The 12,950-nt window shown below is 48.7% G+C and overlaps 2 protein-coding genes across 2 annotated transcripts; one reads left to right on the forward strand and one right to left on the reverse strand.

Moving 5' to 3' along the window:
* Positions 1-779: 779 nt before the first annotated feature.
* Rpl7l1 (ribosomal protein L7 like 1) lies at positions 780-7,394 on the forward strand. The gene is made up of 7 exons (XM_052192824.1): positions 780-1,100; positions 2,000-2,108; positions 2,945-3,105; positions 4,307-4,444; positions 5,143-5,252; positions 5,370-5,583; positions 5,814-7,394. The coding sequence occupies exons 1-6, from the start codon at positions 1,087-1,089 to the stop codon at positions 5,576-5,578; spliced, it is 741 nt and encodes a 246-aa protein (XP_052048784.1). The 5' UTR covers positions 780-1,086; the 3' UTR covers positions 5,579-5,583; positions 5,814-7,394.
* Positions 7,395-8,380: 986 nt separating this feature from the next.
* Positions 8,381-9,022, reverse strand: C9H6orf226 (chromosome 9 C6orf226 homolog). The gene has a single exon (XM_052192825.1). The coding sequence runs from the start codon at positions 8,940-8,942 to the stop codon at positions 8,643-8,645; it is 300 nt and encodes a 99-aa protein (XP_052048785.1). The 5' UTR covers positions 8,943-9,022; the 3' UTR covers positions 8,381-8,642.
* Positions 9,023-12,950: the final 3,928 nt, after the last annotated feature.

The raw sequence follows: 12,950 nt of genomic DNA on the forward strand, positions 1-12,950 counted from the left end.
GACAGGTGACTCAGCTTTGAGAAAATCTGCAACAGGACCTCAAAGTCCCATTCAACTACTGTGGAGTTGTTAGTAACATTGAAATTCCTCTTCCCTTAAGATTGTCAATAAGATAGGATCTAACTTTTATCTACAGAAAGTTACAAGGTATTGGATTTGGTTTTGTTTTGTTTTTCTATCTTTGCTCCCTGTATGTTTTGCACTTCGATAGGTCGGTTACTGTACCAAATGCACCCCAGGCCCTTGTCACCTGCCCATAAGCCAAAGGTATAGTAGGATAAAGGCTGTGGCGACATCTTCAAGTGCTGTTACATAATGGCATTGTCCCAGGCTACAGCAGCTGTGGTAGAGTGTGGCAGTGGGCGCAAATTCTGCGGTACTTAAACAAGTGGAGGTTCTGCGATGAAAGTGAAGCTTCTCCAGTTTTTGGACGACTGTTTTACTCACATTGTGCTAACACTTTATAAATCTCAAAGAGCCCCCTAGCGGCTACTGGGAGCGCATATATATATATATATATATATATATTCATTGTAAGGTTGAGGAAGCCGGGATGCAGAAATGTAAGGAATTCAAAGGCTCACAGAGTCGGAGACACGTTTTTATTTTCCCAAATCCTCCACAAATAACCTCCACCCAAGTGTGAGCGCCAAGTCGGTTCTTCAGGTCTCCGGGAATAAAAACACCATCTAATCAAGGAGGTCAACCTCCGTAGAGCTCATGCCGGAAGTGGGCGTCGGCGCCATAGCGGAAGCTGCAGGAGCATTGTGGGAAATCACTGAATTGCTAACAAGCGGTCGGTTTCGAGACTCTACAGCCTTACTCATAAGTGCTGTATCTAGACGGGTATCGGACTCTAGAAAACTTAGAAGGGATGCGAAGGAAACTGGAGGTTTTTTTCCGAAATCAGGGCTAGCAAGACCATTTTTTTCAGAAGCTCACAGCCGCTAAGGAATCTCAGGCTCCTCCTGAGTCCTCCACAGCGTGAGCGAGAGTCCCGTCTCTATCATCAAGGAGACATCAAGGCGGGCCTCTCTATCCCGCCTGGTGAGGCTGCGCATGAGCAGTAGTTGAAGCGTCGGAAAGATGGCCGAGGAAGGGTGAGTGTGTTGGCCTGTGAATCTCTCTAGTGGGACTTTGAGAATCCAATGCCATCCTTTCTGCTTGTAACCTGGTGATACAAAAGGATACTGTGGGCTGTGGACAGAAAATAAAAAACTCCGTATTATGCAATAAAGGTGGGGACTGAGATGCTGTGGAGCTCCGCGACTGCGGATCCGATATCTGGGGGAACTTTTGAGACCGCTAGGAAAGGAACTGAGGCTCGGAGCGGAGAGTGGCTGGAGCGTGCCAGAGTTGGGTTCGCTCAGCGTCGCCGTCATAATATGTTTTTCACAGTTTCGTACACATGTATAGTGTATTTTGATCGTATCCTCTCCCCCATCACCTCCTATTCCCCTCCGTCTTCCACCAAGCTCCTTCCCCACAAGTCCCCTCCTACTTTCGAGTCTCTTCCTCCATCTCGCCCTAGCTTAATATATATTAAATATATATATATATATATTTGATTGTTTGAGACAGGGTTTCTCTGTGTAGCCCTGGCTGTCCTGGAACTCACTCTGTAGACCAGCCTCTGCCTCCCAAGTGCTGGGATTAAAGGCGTGCCCCACCACTGCCCGGCTCTAGCTTGGTTTTAATTACTCTTCTTGGAGATTCTGTAACAGCCTCAACCCATTTCGGATGTTACTAGAATGGCCTTGCTGCTAGTGACTGTGATAGGCTACAGTTGTTAAAGCTCTACGGACCAAAAACGATCCCAGAGACTAAAGGTTTTCCTGTGATTTTTTTTTTTTTTTTTTTAAGGCTTTCGGGGACAAGTGAGCTTTATGGGTCTTGATCAGAAACCATAGGTCCGGGGAAGACCAGGATCTCGAATTGTTTGGAAAGCCACTGAATGTTGCATTAGTAATTTTCGTTGATGTCAATTTTTCTTCATCAGGGAAAGAAAAAAGATTCCTTTGGTTCCCGAAAATCTCCTGAAAAAGAGGAAGGCTTATCAAGCCCTCAAAGCCACTCAGGCCAAGCAGGCACTTTTGGCAAAGAGAGAGGTAATTCTGGGTGGTGGTGGTGGGGATATTAGGATTGGCAGTGGATGAATGTTTTAGGGTGTTTGTTGAACTAGATTTGTTACCAGATCCCTCCCTGGTTTCTCTCATCTAGTCCAGTTCTCTGCTTAGCAAAGGTTTCCCCAACGGCATCTTTCTGTGACCCCAAATGCTAGAACAGGAAAAGTGAAGACATTTTCTGAATTTAAACCAAGTGGTGAAACACTTAAGTTTGGCAGGAAAAAAATAGATTATTCTTAAATTTTTTGTTGGTTTTTATTGTTTTTAATCTGTTTCTTAGACTGGGTCTGAAGTACTGTGTGACCAGGCTGGCCTCGAACTAACAGATTAGCCTAATTCGCCCTCTAGAATGCTGGGATTAAATTGTCAACTGTGGGACACTTTCATCACTTCAGCATTCTGGAAGGTTGAGACAGAAGAATAGAGAGTTTGGCTGTATAATGAGAGCCTGTCTCAAACTGAAAGTATCCAACAAATTTTAAAGTTTATTTAGAATGGTGTGCATGTGGGTGGATTCTGCACACAGAATATATAAGATTTTTGAATGAAAAGAGAAAATCCTCTCATTTAATGACACCTAATACAGTGTTGGGTTTCATAATCACTTGCATTAAGTGTTACTAGCATATAAACTTAACACACACCTTTCTTCATAATGCCGTAAGTCTTCTCAGTTCCGTCTTGTCAGTTCTTCATATGCCCCTTAGGTAATGCTCTGCCCACCTTTGCAGAACATGGGAGAGATGAGCTCTCTTATTAATGGCTTCTGGGTTTATTGTGGAAGGGAAGAGATAGTAATGTTGTTATCTCTGCCATAGAGAAAAGGGAAAGAATTCAGGTTTAGACGACTAGAATCTTTCGTACACGATTCCTGGCGGCAGGAACGAGACAAGGTGCGCGTCCGGCGACTAGAAGTGAAGCCCCGTGCTTTGGAGGTGCCTGACAAACATTCCTTGGCCTTCGTTATCCGCATGGAAAGGTACAGTACCAGTGTGTTTTCAGAGTCCCTGGAATAGGTAAACTTTTGGTTCAACTTTAGATGTCTCTGTGGGGAAATAAAGCCTAACCTACACCGAAGATCGTGTGCTTGGATTTGGAGTTAGGACCATAAGGCAGGCAGTGGCGCAGACACTGGGGTGAAGGCGGGGCTCTTTAGTGATTACCCCCCCCCCTTTTTTTTTTAAAGATTTGTTTTATGTATATGCGTACACTGTAGCTGTCTTCAGACACATCAGAAGAGGGCATCAGATCCCATTACAGATGGTTGTGATCCACCACATGGTTGCTGGGAATTGAACTCAGGACCTTTGGAAGAGCAGACAGCTCTTTAACCACTGAGCTCTCTCTCTCCAACCCTCTAGTGATACCCTTTTTTTTTTTTTTTTTTTTTTTTTTGAGGCAGGGTTTCTCTGTGTAGCCCTGGCCTCTGGCTGTCCTAGAACGAACTCTGTAGACCAGGCTGACCTTGAACTCAGAAATCCGCCAGCCTCTGCCTCCCAAGTGCTGGGATTAAAGGCGTGTGCCACCCCGCCCGGCATGATACCCTTTCTTAAGTAGGAACTACAGCTTGACACAAGACATGAACGTAGGCTAGGCGTTGGGCCAGATGCCTTGAAACCCAGCACTGAAGCACAGAGAATCAAGACATGAAGAAGTTTAGTATTGTTCATGGGTGTGTGGCCTATGATGGTTTGAAGATACAGGGTACAGTGTCAGGAGGCAGTGTCCCCCACTTAGCAGGCTTCATATTTGCCCCCACTCAGATACAGCTTTGAGCCTCTTGGTAGTAAACTTGAGTTTAGAACTTAGGAGGTTTGCTCTCTGCGAGCTCCCTGGACTGGACTTCCCTGGCTCTGATGTCAGAGTCAGGTCTGCTGTGAATGTGTAACCCTCTTACTACCCAGGGAAGCAGTCGGCTTCCATAGATAGGTAGGCTACTTGACCATATAGCCTATCATCCCCACTGCCCACCAACACTCCCCCACCAATCCATCCATCAGGACTGTCCTGGAGCACCCAGGGATTGCTCCACAACATGAGACATGGTCTGTTTCCACTCTGCCTCCCACCACTCTGAGCCCTGAGGTGAATTCTGGGTACTAAGTAACACTCTAGCATTCAGAATTGCTTGCAAACAGACCAGCATAGACTGGGGTCAGACACCTGATTGTTGGTTTCAGGATTGAAGGAGTGAGTTTACTGGTAAAGAGCACCATCATGAATCTTGGCCTGAAGAAATTGTTCAGTGGCGTATTTGTCAAGGTCACCCCTCAGAGTGTAAGAATGCTGCGCACGGTGGAGCCTTATGTGACCTGGGGGTGAGTACCACTTCCCATGTGGATTCTCTCGTACTTCAGAGTGTGTAAAACACATACACAGGGTATGGGTTTCCAAGGGTCGTGCTCTGTGTTGCCTGTTTTGCTGTGGCCAGTCACCAGAAATAAAGAACCTTGGGACCTGGAGACAGCAGGTGATGCCGATAATGCCCCAAGCGTTCGGGGCTTGCTTGGTTGTAGGTTAAGACTAGGTCAGATGCACAGCATGGAGATCAGTGCTTGAAGCCGTGGTAGTAGAGCTTTGCTGGGTGTGGCCCTTGGAGCTACAGCAGGGAGGTTGCTGTGGGTCCCAGGCCAGCCTGAGCATGGTGCCTTGGGCCTGCAATCCCTTGTGCACCAAAGACTGAGGCAGGAGGATTGCTGTAAGTTTGAGGCCAGCATAGGCTACGAAAATAAGACCTGGCCTCAAAACATATTTAAATGTCTAAGTATATACTCCAGCCTGTGCTTGGGTTTCCATTCAGCTGGCTGGTTGGCTCACTGCAGACTCCTGCGCAGCCCAGGGCCCTCCAGCCTCTGGCTCAGGGTGAGGATTGCAGCAGCGAGCCGCTCTGCTTCTCTGCTGTCCTCAGTTGTGTCTCCCAATGGTCCACTCCCTGCTTGTGGGAGGAGGTGGGTGGATCCCGTACCTCTTCTCAGCCTGCTCTTAGTGGCCAGTGTCCCTGTTGTGTCTTATGTAGATTTCCAAATCTGAAGTCTGTCCGGGAACTCATCTTGAAACGTGGACAAGCAAAGATTAACAATAAGACGGTCCCTCTGACAGACAACACAGTGATCGAGGAGCATCTGGGTGAGCACCCGGGCTTAGGGCATGGGAGCCATGCCTGACGGCCCAGCATTTTCTCTTTTTCCCCCTGTATCCTGGCTACGTAGTGAACACAAGAATCTAAACCCTCTTGTTTTTCAGGGAGATTTGGTGTCATTTGCCTGGAAGACCTCATCCATGAAATCGCCTTCCCCGGGAAGCATTTCCAGGAGATCTCTTCATTCCTGTGCCCTTTCCTCCTTTCTGTGGCCCGCCATGCTACCAAGAATAGAGTGGGCTTTGTCAAGGAGATGGGCTCCCCTGGCTACCGGGGAGAGCGGATCAATCAGCTCATCCGGCAGCTCAACTAGAGCAGGTGAGCTGAGGCAGGCGAGGGGCTCATGCTGCGGTGAGGGGCTCGGGTCGGCCAAGACCAGCCTCGACTTGGAGAACGCCTAAGGAGGGATGTCGGGGTGGAAATATTGGCCCGAGGTCAAATGTTGGGTCCACTGGCAGCCTGTGCTCTGAATATGCTGCAGTGGAGAAGAAATGACACTGTCCCAGGTTGGGATTGGTTTCTTGACACAGCTGTGTTTCCTTCCTTAGGTTTTCCAAAAGCACTCACCGGAAGTGTTTTTGTTTAAAATTACCAAGTATCTTCAGAGAAGATTTCTTTCTGCCTTCAGAAACTGAAGGAAGGTCCAGAGAAGGACAGTAGGGTGTGAGCATTGGAGACACTTATACAGCCCGTCCACGGGAAGGCCAAGTGTTCTCCACATTGGCTGACCATCTCTGGAATCAACGCAAGCTGTGGACGAAAGCATTCTGCCTTCTCTGTTTTGGAATTTAATGTTGGACAACCAGCCCAAACATCCCTCCCACCCCTCCAAGACTCTTAAAGCAGTGGGCATACCAAAGGACACATTTGAATCTGAACAAAAAGGGCCTTGATTTTACTTTATAATTTTGTCAGGGTGATAATTTTGTCGGGGTGGGTGGTTTGTTCAAGGTCTGCCTGTATAGCCCTGGCTGGCCTTAAACTCCACAGCAGGCCTGCCTCCTCCTCCTTTTCCTCCCCCTCCCCTTCCCCCTTCCCTCCCCTCCCCTCCTCCTCCTCCTCCGTGCTGGGATTATAGGCGTACAAGCCTAAGGGCTTGTTCCTTGGACAGAAAGGAAGAAAGGTGACAATGACCATGCTCGGCCTTGTGCTGTGAGGCCATGGTGCAGCTGCACTGTCCGCTTTGGAACCTCTCGGGCTTGCTGTCCCTGAGTCAGTGTAACGGCATGTGTACCCTGACCCACAGTGGCAGTCCTTTCCTGTAACTCAGGACTTAGGATGGGGGTCCCTATGCTGCAAAAAAACATACATGCACACATCCGTGCAGTGTGCTGCGGACTCCGTGGCAGTGACACACAGCACCTTAGCCCCTGGGAGCTGCTTGTTTATGTGCATTGGTCTATTAAGCTGGTCTCATTCTGTGCTACAGGAGGGGACTGAAGTTTAACCGTTTGTTTTAAGAACTGGTGGTGGGTCTATATCTTTAATCACAGCACTTGGGAGGCAGAAGCAGGTAGATAGATCTGAGTTCAAGGCCAGGCAAGCCTGCTCTGCAGAGTTTCAGGATACCCAGGGCTACACAGAAAATGTTAAAGATAAACAAAAACTAATGCAGTGATAGACTGTTGTTTCCTAAACCACATGTGCCCCAGAAATGCCCACTAAATTTTGCCATTGGCAAAATTCCCCTGTCTGCCCTTAAAGCCCCCACTAGGGGTCCACATTTCTAATGTTTGCCTTGAGCTTTTTATAACCTTGGCTCCATGGAGCCTTCAGAACATCCCTGTGAGGCTGCCGGGCATCAGTCAGTGCCAGCGCGGGCGTAGTGGAGCTCACCTTTACTTGCAGCACTTAAGAGGCAGGGGCGGGTGGACTGCATTCAAAACAGTGCCTCATTACTAGGCTAGTGGTTCCAGAGAGAACCTGCCGGAGATCAGTGGTTATAGTACATAGCAAACAGTCGCAGCTGTTGACATTCTGGGATCTAAGTCCGGCCTCTTCCTAACTCTGGGAGATGTTGTTGGAGTGCTTGCCTCCCGGGTGAGCTGAGCTAAGGCTTCCATTTCAGGCTTGCTCAGAATTAAAATCAAGTTTTTTCCTATATAGTAAAAGATTACTTCTGAGATTCATTTGTGTGAGTATATGCCTTTGTTGGTTCCCAAAGTAGGCAGAAGTATTGCATGCCCTGGAGCCAGAGTTACTGGCAAATGAAGGCTTCACAGATGTGGAGGCTGGGACCAGTTCTAGGCCCCAGCAAAAGCAATTGCTCTTAGTGCCCCCAGCCCCACAGGTAAATAAAGGATTGTTGTAAGCATGATGCTTGCCCAGAGAACCATGAATTCCAGGCTAGCTTGAATTACCAAGTCTCAGGCCAGCCAGGGTTACACGGACTCTCAAAAAGCGAGTGTTGCCCGCTAACCATGAGTTAACCCCAAAACAAAACGTGGGGCTGTCCGTATTGCTGGAGATCAGCCAGGTCTATTAGCACCATATCGATAGACATTCTTGCAGCCATTTGGGTTCTATAGAATATGGAGAAACGGCCACTGAGCCTGTTTGAAAGCTTGCTAGGAAGTGTGGTGTCACTATGGAGGCAGACACAAATCTATTAAAGACCCCGATTCCAAGAACATACTTTAAGCGCCCAAGGTGGGCTCAGTGGTTAAAAGCTGTTCACACAGTTCCAGGGTATCTGGCACCTAGCACCCGGTTTCTCAAGGCTTGCAGGAGGAAGGCACCTGCTGCCAAGCCAGAGCTTAACTGGGAGGTCAGATGCATGGTGGGAGGGGAAAGGCAACTCCAACTCCCACGGGGGGTCCAACTATCAAACTGCCTCTGCTCACACTACCTTACTTTGTTGTTTCCAAGATTCAGGATTTTAAGACTTATTTGATGTATGTGAGTACATTCACTGTAGATGTCTTCAGACGCAAGAGGGCGTCAGATCCCATTACAGATGGTCGTAAGCCACCATGTGGTTGCTAGGAATTAAACTCAGGACCTCTGAAAGAGCAGCCTGTGCTCTTAACCACAGAGCCATCCTTTCAGCCCCCGCAAGAACCAGGATTTCTATGTATCATTCTGGGAAGGAACGTTTTCATCAAACCCAAACGACTGCAAAATTAGAAATGCCTTTTATATCAGTTTATCAGAATAAGCTGACCCAGGAAGCCGTGCCCTCTTAACGGTGACAAGGGAGACTTGTTTCCGTTAGGCAAATGGACTAGAATACAGTATGCAGTTGAAATCCAGCGTCCAAAAACAAAATTACTGGTCAACATTGAATCCCTGAGGGCCACTGGGTGTGGGTGAGACAGGTCATGGCAGATGCAGAAGGATGAGTAAAGGTAGCAAGCGTCACGCCGTCCGAATCTCAGCTACGAAACACCTCGAGCCTCAGGAACCCCTAGGGCCTCCGTCGAGTTGGGCGGCTGGGGTGCCCCGGACGATTCCTCGGCCGTCGGAGGCTGCGTCCTCGTGTCTGGGGCGGCCGCGCCCGCGTCTTCCCAGGGCTTGGGCCTCCGTGGTAGCAGAGAGGCGGTGGGTTCACCATGGGTTGCAGTGATGTGGCGTTTCTCCAGGTCCGGGAGCTCCTGGCCCTTCTGGACCAGATGCAGGAGCTCCGCCAGAGTTACCGAGGCAGGAGCCGGCTCGGCAGACGCCAGGACTCCGCTCATGCTGCAGACAGCGCCACTCGTCCCTTTCCTGCCACCAGCTCACCGCTCGACCAGGCCAGGCCACAAGCACTTCCGGGTGGCGTGGGAGCAACCATCTTCGTGGAAAGGGGAGGGGAGGCCTAACACCATATAAAGGAACTTAGCCCAGGGTAGACCTCAGAGCCCGGGCTATTCGTGCAGAAGCTGCAGCCTCGGTTAACCTCCAGCTCTCATTCCACAACGCAGATGCGCGCAGTTTTCGCGCAGAACCAGGCGTGGCGTCTTAGTTTTTTTTTTCTCCGGCTAAAGTCCATACTGTGATTCTGTCTGCTTTTCCCAAGCGCGCGAGCTCTTCATATTTGCTAATTGTGGTACTAAGGATCAAATCCCTGTTTGTTTGTTTACTGTTGTTTGGGATTTGTGGTCTATTTTGGTCTTGAGGCAAGGATTCATCATCTGCCAGTGTCTGCTGCGCTACACCTCCCAGTTCTGATGTTCGGGCTTCTGTGTCAAAGCTAGCCTGACAAGATGCAGTGGCCCATGCTTGTAATACTATATGCTTGGCTATCCTGAGGTAATACTGAAACATGTAAATATATAATAAACAGCTTGATCTGGCACACCCCAGAAATCAGTAGGTAAGTAAAACATACTTTGCATAATGTTAAAAGCACACAGCATGTGTAAATAACCCTATGAAGCCCCCAAAAGTGGGTGAGATAGCTCAGCAGGTAGGGCTTTTAAACTTCATTCCTGCCCCCAAGGTAGCCAAGCCTGACCTTGAACTCACATATAATCTGTGTGTGTGTGTGTGTGCCTGTATTTCTCTGTGTGTGCACGTGCTTGTGTACGTGTGTGCATGACTGCGGATTCTTGTCTCTGCTTTCGAAGCTCAGAATTGTAGGCAGGCAGCCGCCTCCGCCTGGCATTTACCTGGGTTTGTGGGCATTCAAACTCTGACCCTCACACCTACTTTGCGCAGGCTTAACAGGTGACCATTTCCAACCCCAGCTCTGGACTTCTGGCCCTCCACCCCCACCTCCACCTCCACCTGGGATTACAGAAGCACACCGCTGGGACTAGAACACAGGAGTTTATGTCCATTAGCCAAGCTCCCCACCAGCTGAGCCCTGTCTGCAGCCCCTCTTCCTCGTTTGATGCTGGACCTCTTAGGGTTTTCATATTGTAGAACTGGGGGAGACAATTTCTTTTTCTTTTCTTTCTCTATCATTGGGGTGTATCCTGAGCACGCTTTCTCTTCCTTATAAATTAATGACCTAGTGTGCTGTATTCTGTCATAGCACCATAAGAGAGAGTGATTTTTTTTTAAGATTTTATTTATTTATTATATATAAATACACTGTAGCTGTCTTCAGACACACCAGGAGAGGGCATCAGATATCATTGCAGATGGTTGAGAGCCACCATGTGGTTGCTGGGAATTGAACTCAGGACCTCTGGAAGAGCAGTCAGTGCTCTTAGCCACTGAGCCATCTCTCCAGCCCCATAGAGTGAGTTTTCTTTCTTTTTTTTTTTTTTTTGTTTTTGTTTTTTTGTTTTTCGTTTTTTGTTTTTTGGATTTGATTTTCTTGAGACAAGGTTTCTCTGTGTAGCCCTGGCTGTCCTGGAGCTCACTCTGTAGACCAGGCTGGCCTCGAACACAGAAATCCACCTGCCTCTGCCTCCCAGAGTGCTGGGATTACAGGCGTGGGCTTGATTTTTCTATTACTGTCACCTGAAGGCATCTCGGTGCAAGCATGGACAGAAAGCATGTGGCTGCGCACAACGCCCAGTGCGGGGACAAAAGTCACAGGAGTGGGGCTTGTGATAATTTAACTGTGTGTAATTTTACATAAATAGTAGAATGCAGCATGTGATGTGCCGTGGCTTCCGTGTTACATGTCAGATAAAAGAAGGACTTTCTGAATTATAATGATTTTTAAGTATATTTGATCCAGGTATGCATCCAATTCCCACCTCAGCACTGTGAAACTTTGGGGGGCCATTTCTCTCTCTCTGTCCATTTCTCTTCCTCTCCCTCTCCCTCTCCCCCTCTCTTCAGACAGGATTTCTCTATTTAACAGCCCACACTGGCCTCGAACTCATAGAGATCTGTCTGCCTCTGCCTCCCGAGTGCTGGGATCAAAGGTGTGCACCACCACAGCCAGGTTTATCTTTTTAATTTCCCCCTTTATTTATTTTTTAATTTTAATTTTAATTTTTTGGGTTTTTTAATTTTTTTTTTTTTTTTTTTTTTTTTTTTTTTAGACAGGGTTTCTCTGTATATCTGTATAGCTCTGGCTGTCCTGGAACTCACTCTGCAGACCAGGCTGGCCTCGAACTCAGAAATCCGCCTGCCTCTGCCTCCCAGAGTGCTGGGATTACAGGTGTGCACCACCACCGCCCAGCTCCTCCCTTTATTTTTATTTTATTATGTGCATCTGCGGCTGTGTACCACCTGCATGCAGTACTCCCAAAGGCCAGAAGAGGGCAACAGAACCCATCTTAGCCATCATGTGGGGGGGGGGATGGGGGGGGATTGAACTCTCAGGTCTTCTGGAAGGACAGCCAGCCAGTGCTCTTAACCACTGAAATATCTTTCCAGTCTGGAGGCCATTATTTGGGGGTCCTCGATGACCTCTCCTATAGGCCCTGCAGCTGTCTCTTCCTCCTAGTTCATCCAGCTTCCTGGACCTGACAGAGTCAGTGCGGGGCCAGGAGGTGGGAGAGAGCAGCAGGAGAGAAGGAGACGGCAGAGCTATTTCTGTTTCCCCTCTTCGGGGTCACACAGCAGCCCCTCCACACCGCTCTCTGCTCTTAGGGATTCCACTCTGGTGCTGCGTTGCCTCCTGGGAATGCCCTTCTCCTTGCCCGCATCTCCATCAATGGAGTCGACTAAATTTTCCTTAGATTTTCCAAGGTCGTTGTATCATTTTTTTCCCCACCCTTCTGCACCAACACTAGAAGTGGCTCCTTCAGGAGCAGACCTGAATAGAGGATTAGGACTGGACCTCCCACACTGCGGAAGGGGACACGCGGGTAACTGGTGATCCCGTTCTGTGTAAGGAAACCGTGGGTAGATGGTGTGCCTAGCTCTGTGTGGCCATGTTGCTTCTTCTGGTGTCCACAGGGACACACACAAGGGTCCTCAATTTCTGGCTGAAGGTACACACACACACACACACACACACACACACACACGTAAATAAGAAACTGATCTGGAGGTGTAGCTGAGGTGACAGAGCTCTGGTGTGCAGGAAGCCGTGAGTTCCGTCCCCAACACCACAAAAAGCCAAGCACAGCGGTGTGATCCTGTAACTCTAGCACTTGGGAGATGGAGGCATGCAGGTCAGAAGTTCAGGATGGTGAGAGGGCAGACTGGACTTCATGAGACCCTGTCTCAGAGACGGGAAGGGGAGGAAAAGACAGAGCGGGGAGGAGAACACAGGACCCTTGGAATGCAAGCTATCCAAGCTCATTCCCACGGATGTTCATCCAAGAGTTGGGATTTACTATGTCGGCCCCAGCACCTGGAAGGGGCACTAATAGAGTCTGTTACTTTGGCTAATTAAAGCTGTAAAGTTTTATTAGCAGCCCACAGGTAATAAGCTTGAAATGCTAGGACTTTCCTGGCACCCTGTAGAAGGAATCAGAATATTTTGGAAATGAGAATGCTGGGCTGGGTTTAGCATATGAACTCTAGCCACATTTAGCCCAGGTCCATGTTTAAAGGAGCCAGAAGACATCTCCAGAACTAAACCACTGACAAATGTCCAGGTGAGCCAGGCGGGGTGGCTCCTGCTTGTAGCCCTAGCACATGGGAGGTTGAGGCAAGGGAAGAGTAATCTAAGGCCAACCTGGGCTACTTAGCAACATGGGGCGGGAGTCGGGGGAGCAAGGAAGAATACTGAAGAGATGGCTCAGTAGGTAAAGCATCTTCCCAGTAAGCCTGAGGACCTGAGTTCGAATCCCTAGCACCCTCCTAAAAGTTGGCTATGCTCTAGATTCCTATGACCTTAGGCAAAATAG

Source organism: Apodemus sylvaticus, chromosome 9 (genome assembly GCF_947179515.1).
Source record: "Apodemus sylvaticus chromosome 9, mApoSyl1.1, whole genome shotgun sequence".
NCBI lineage: Eukaryota > Metazoa > Chordata > Mammalia > Rodentia > Muridae > Apodemus > Apodemus sylvaticus.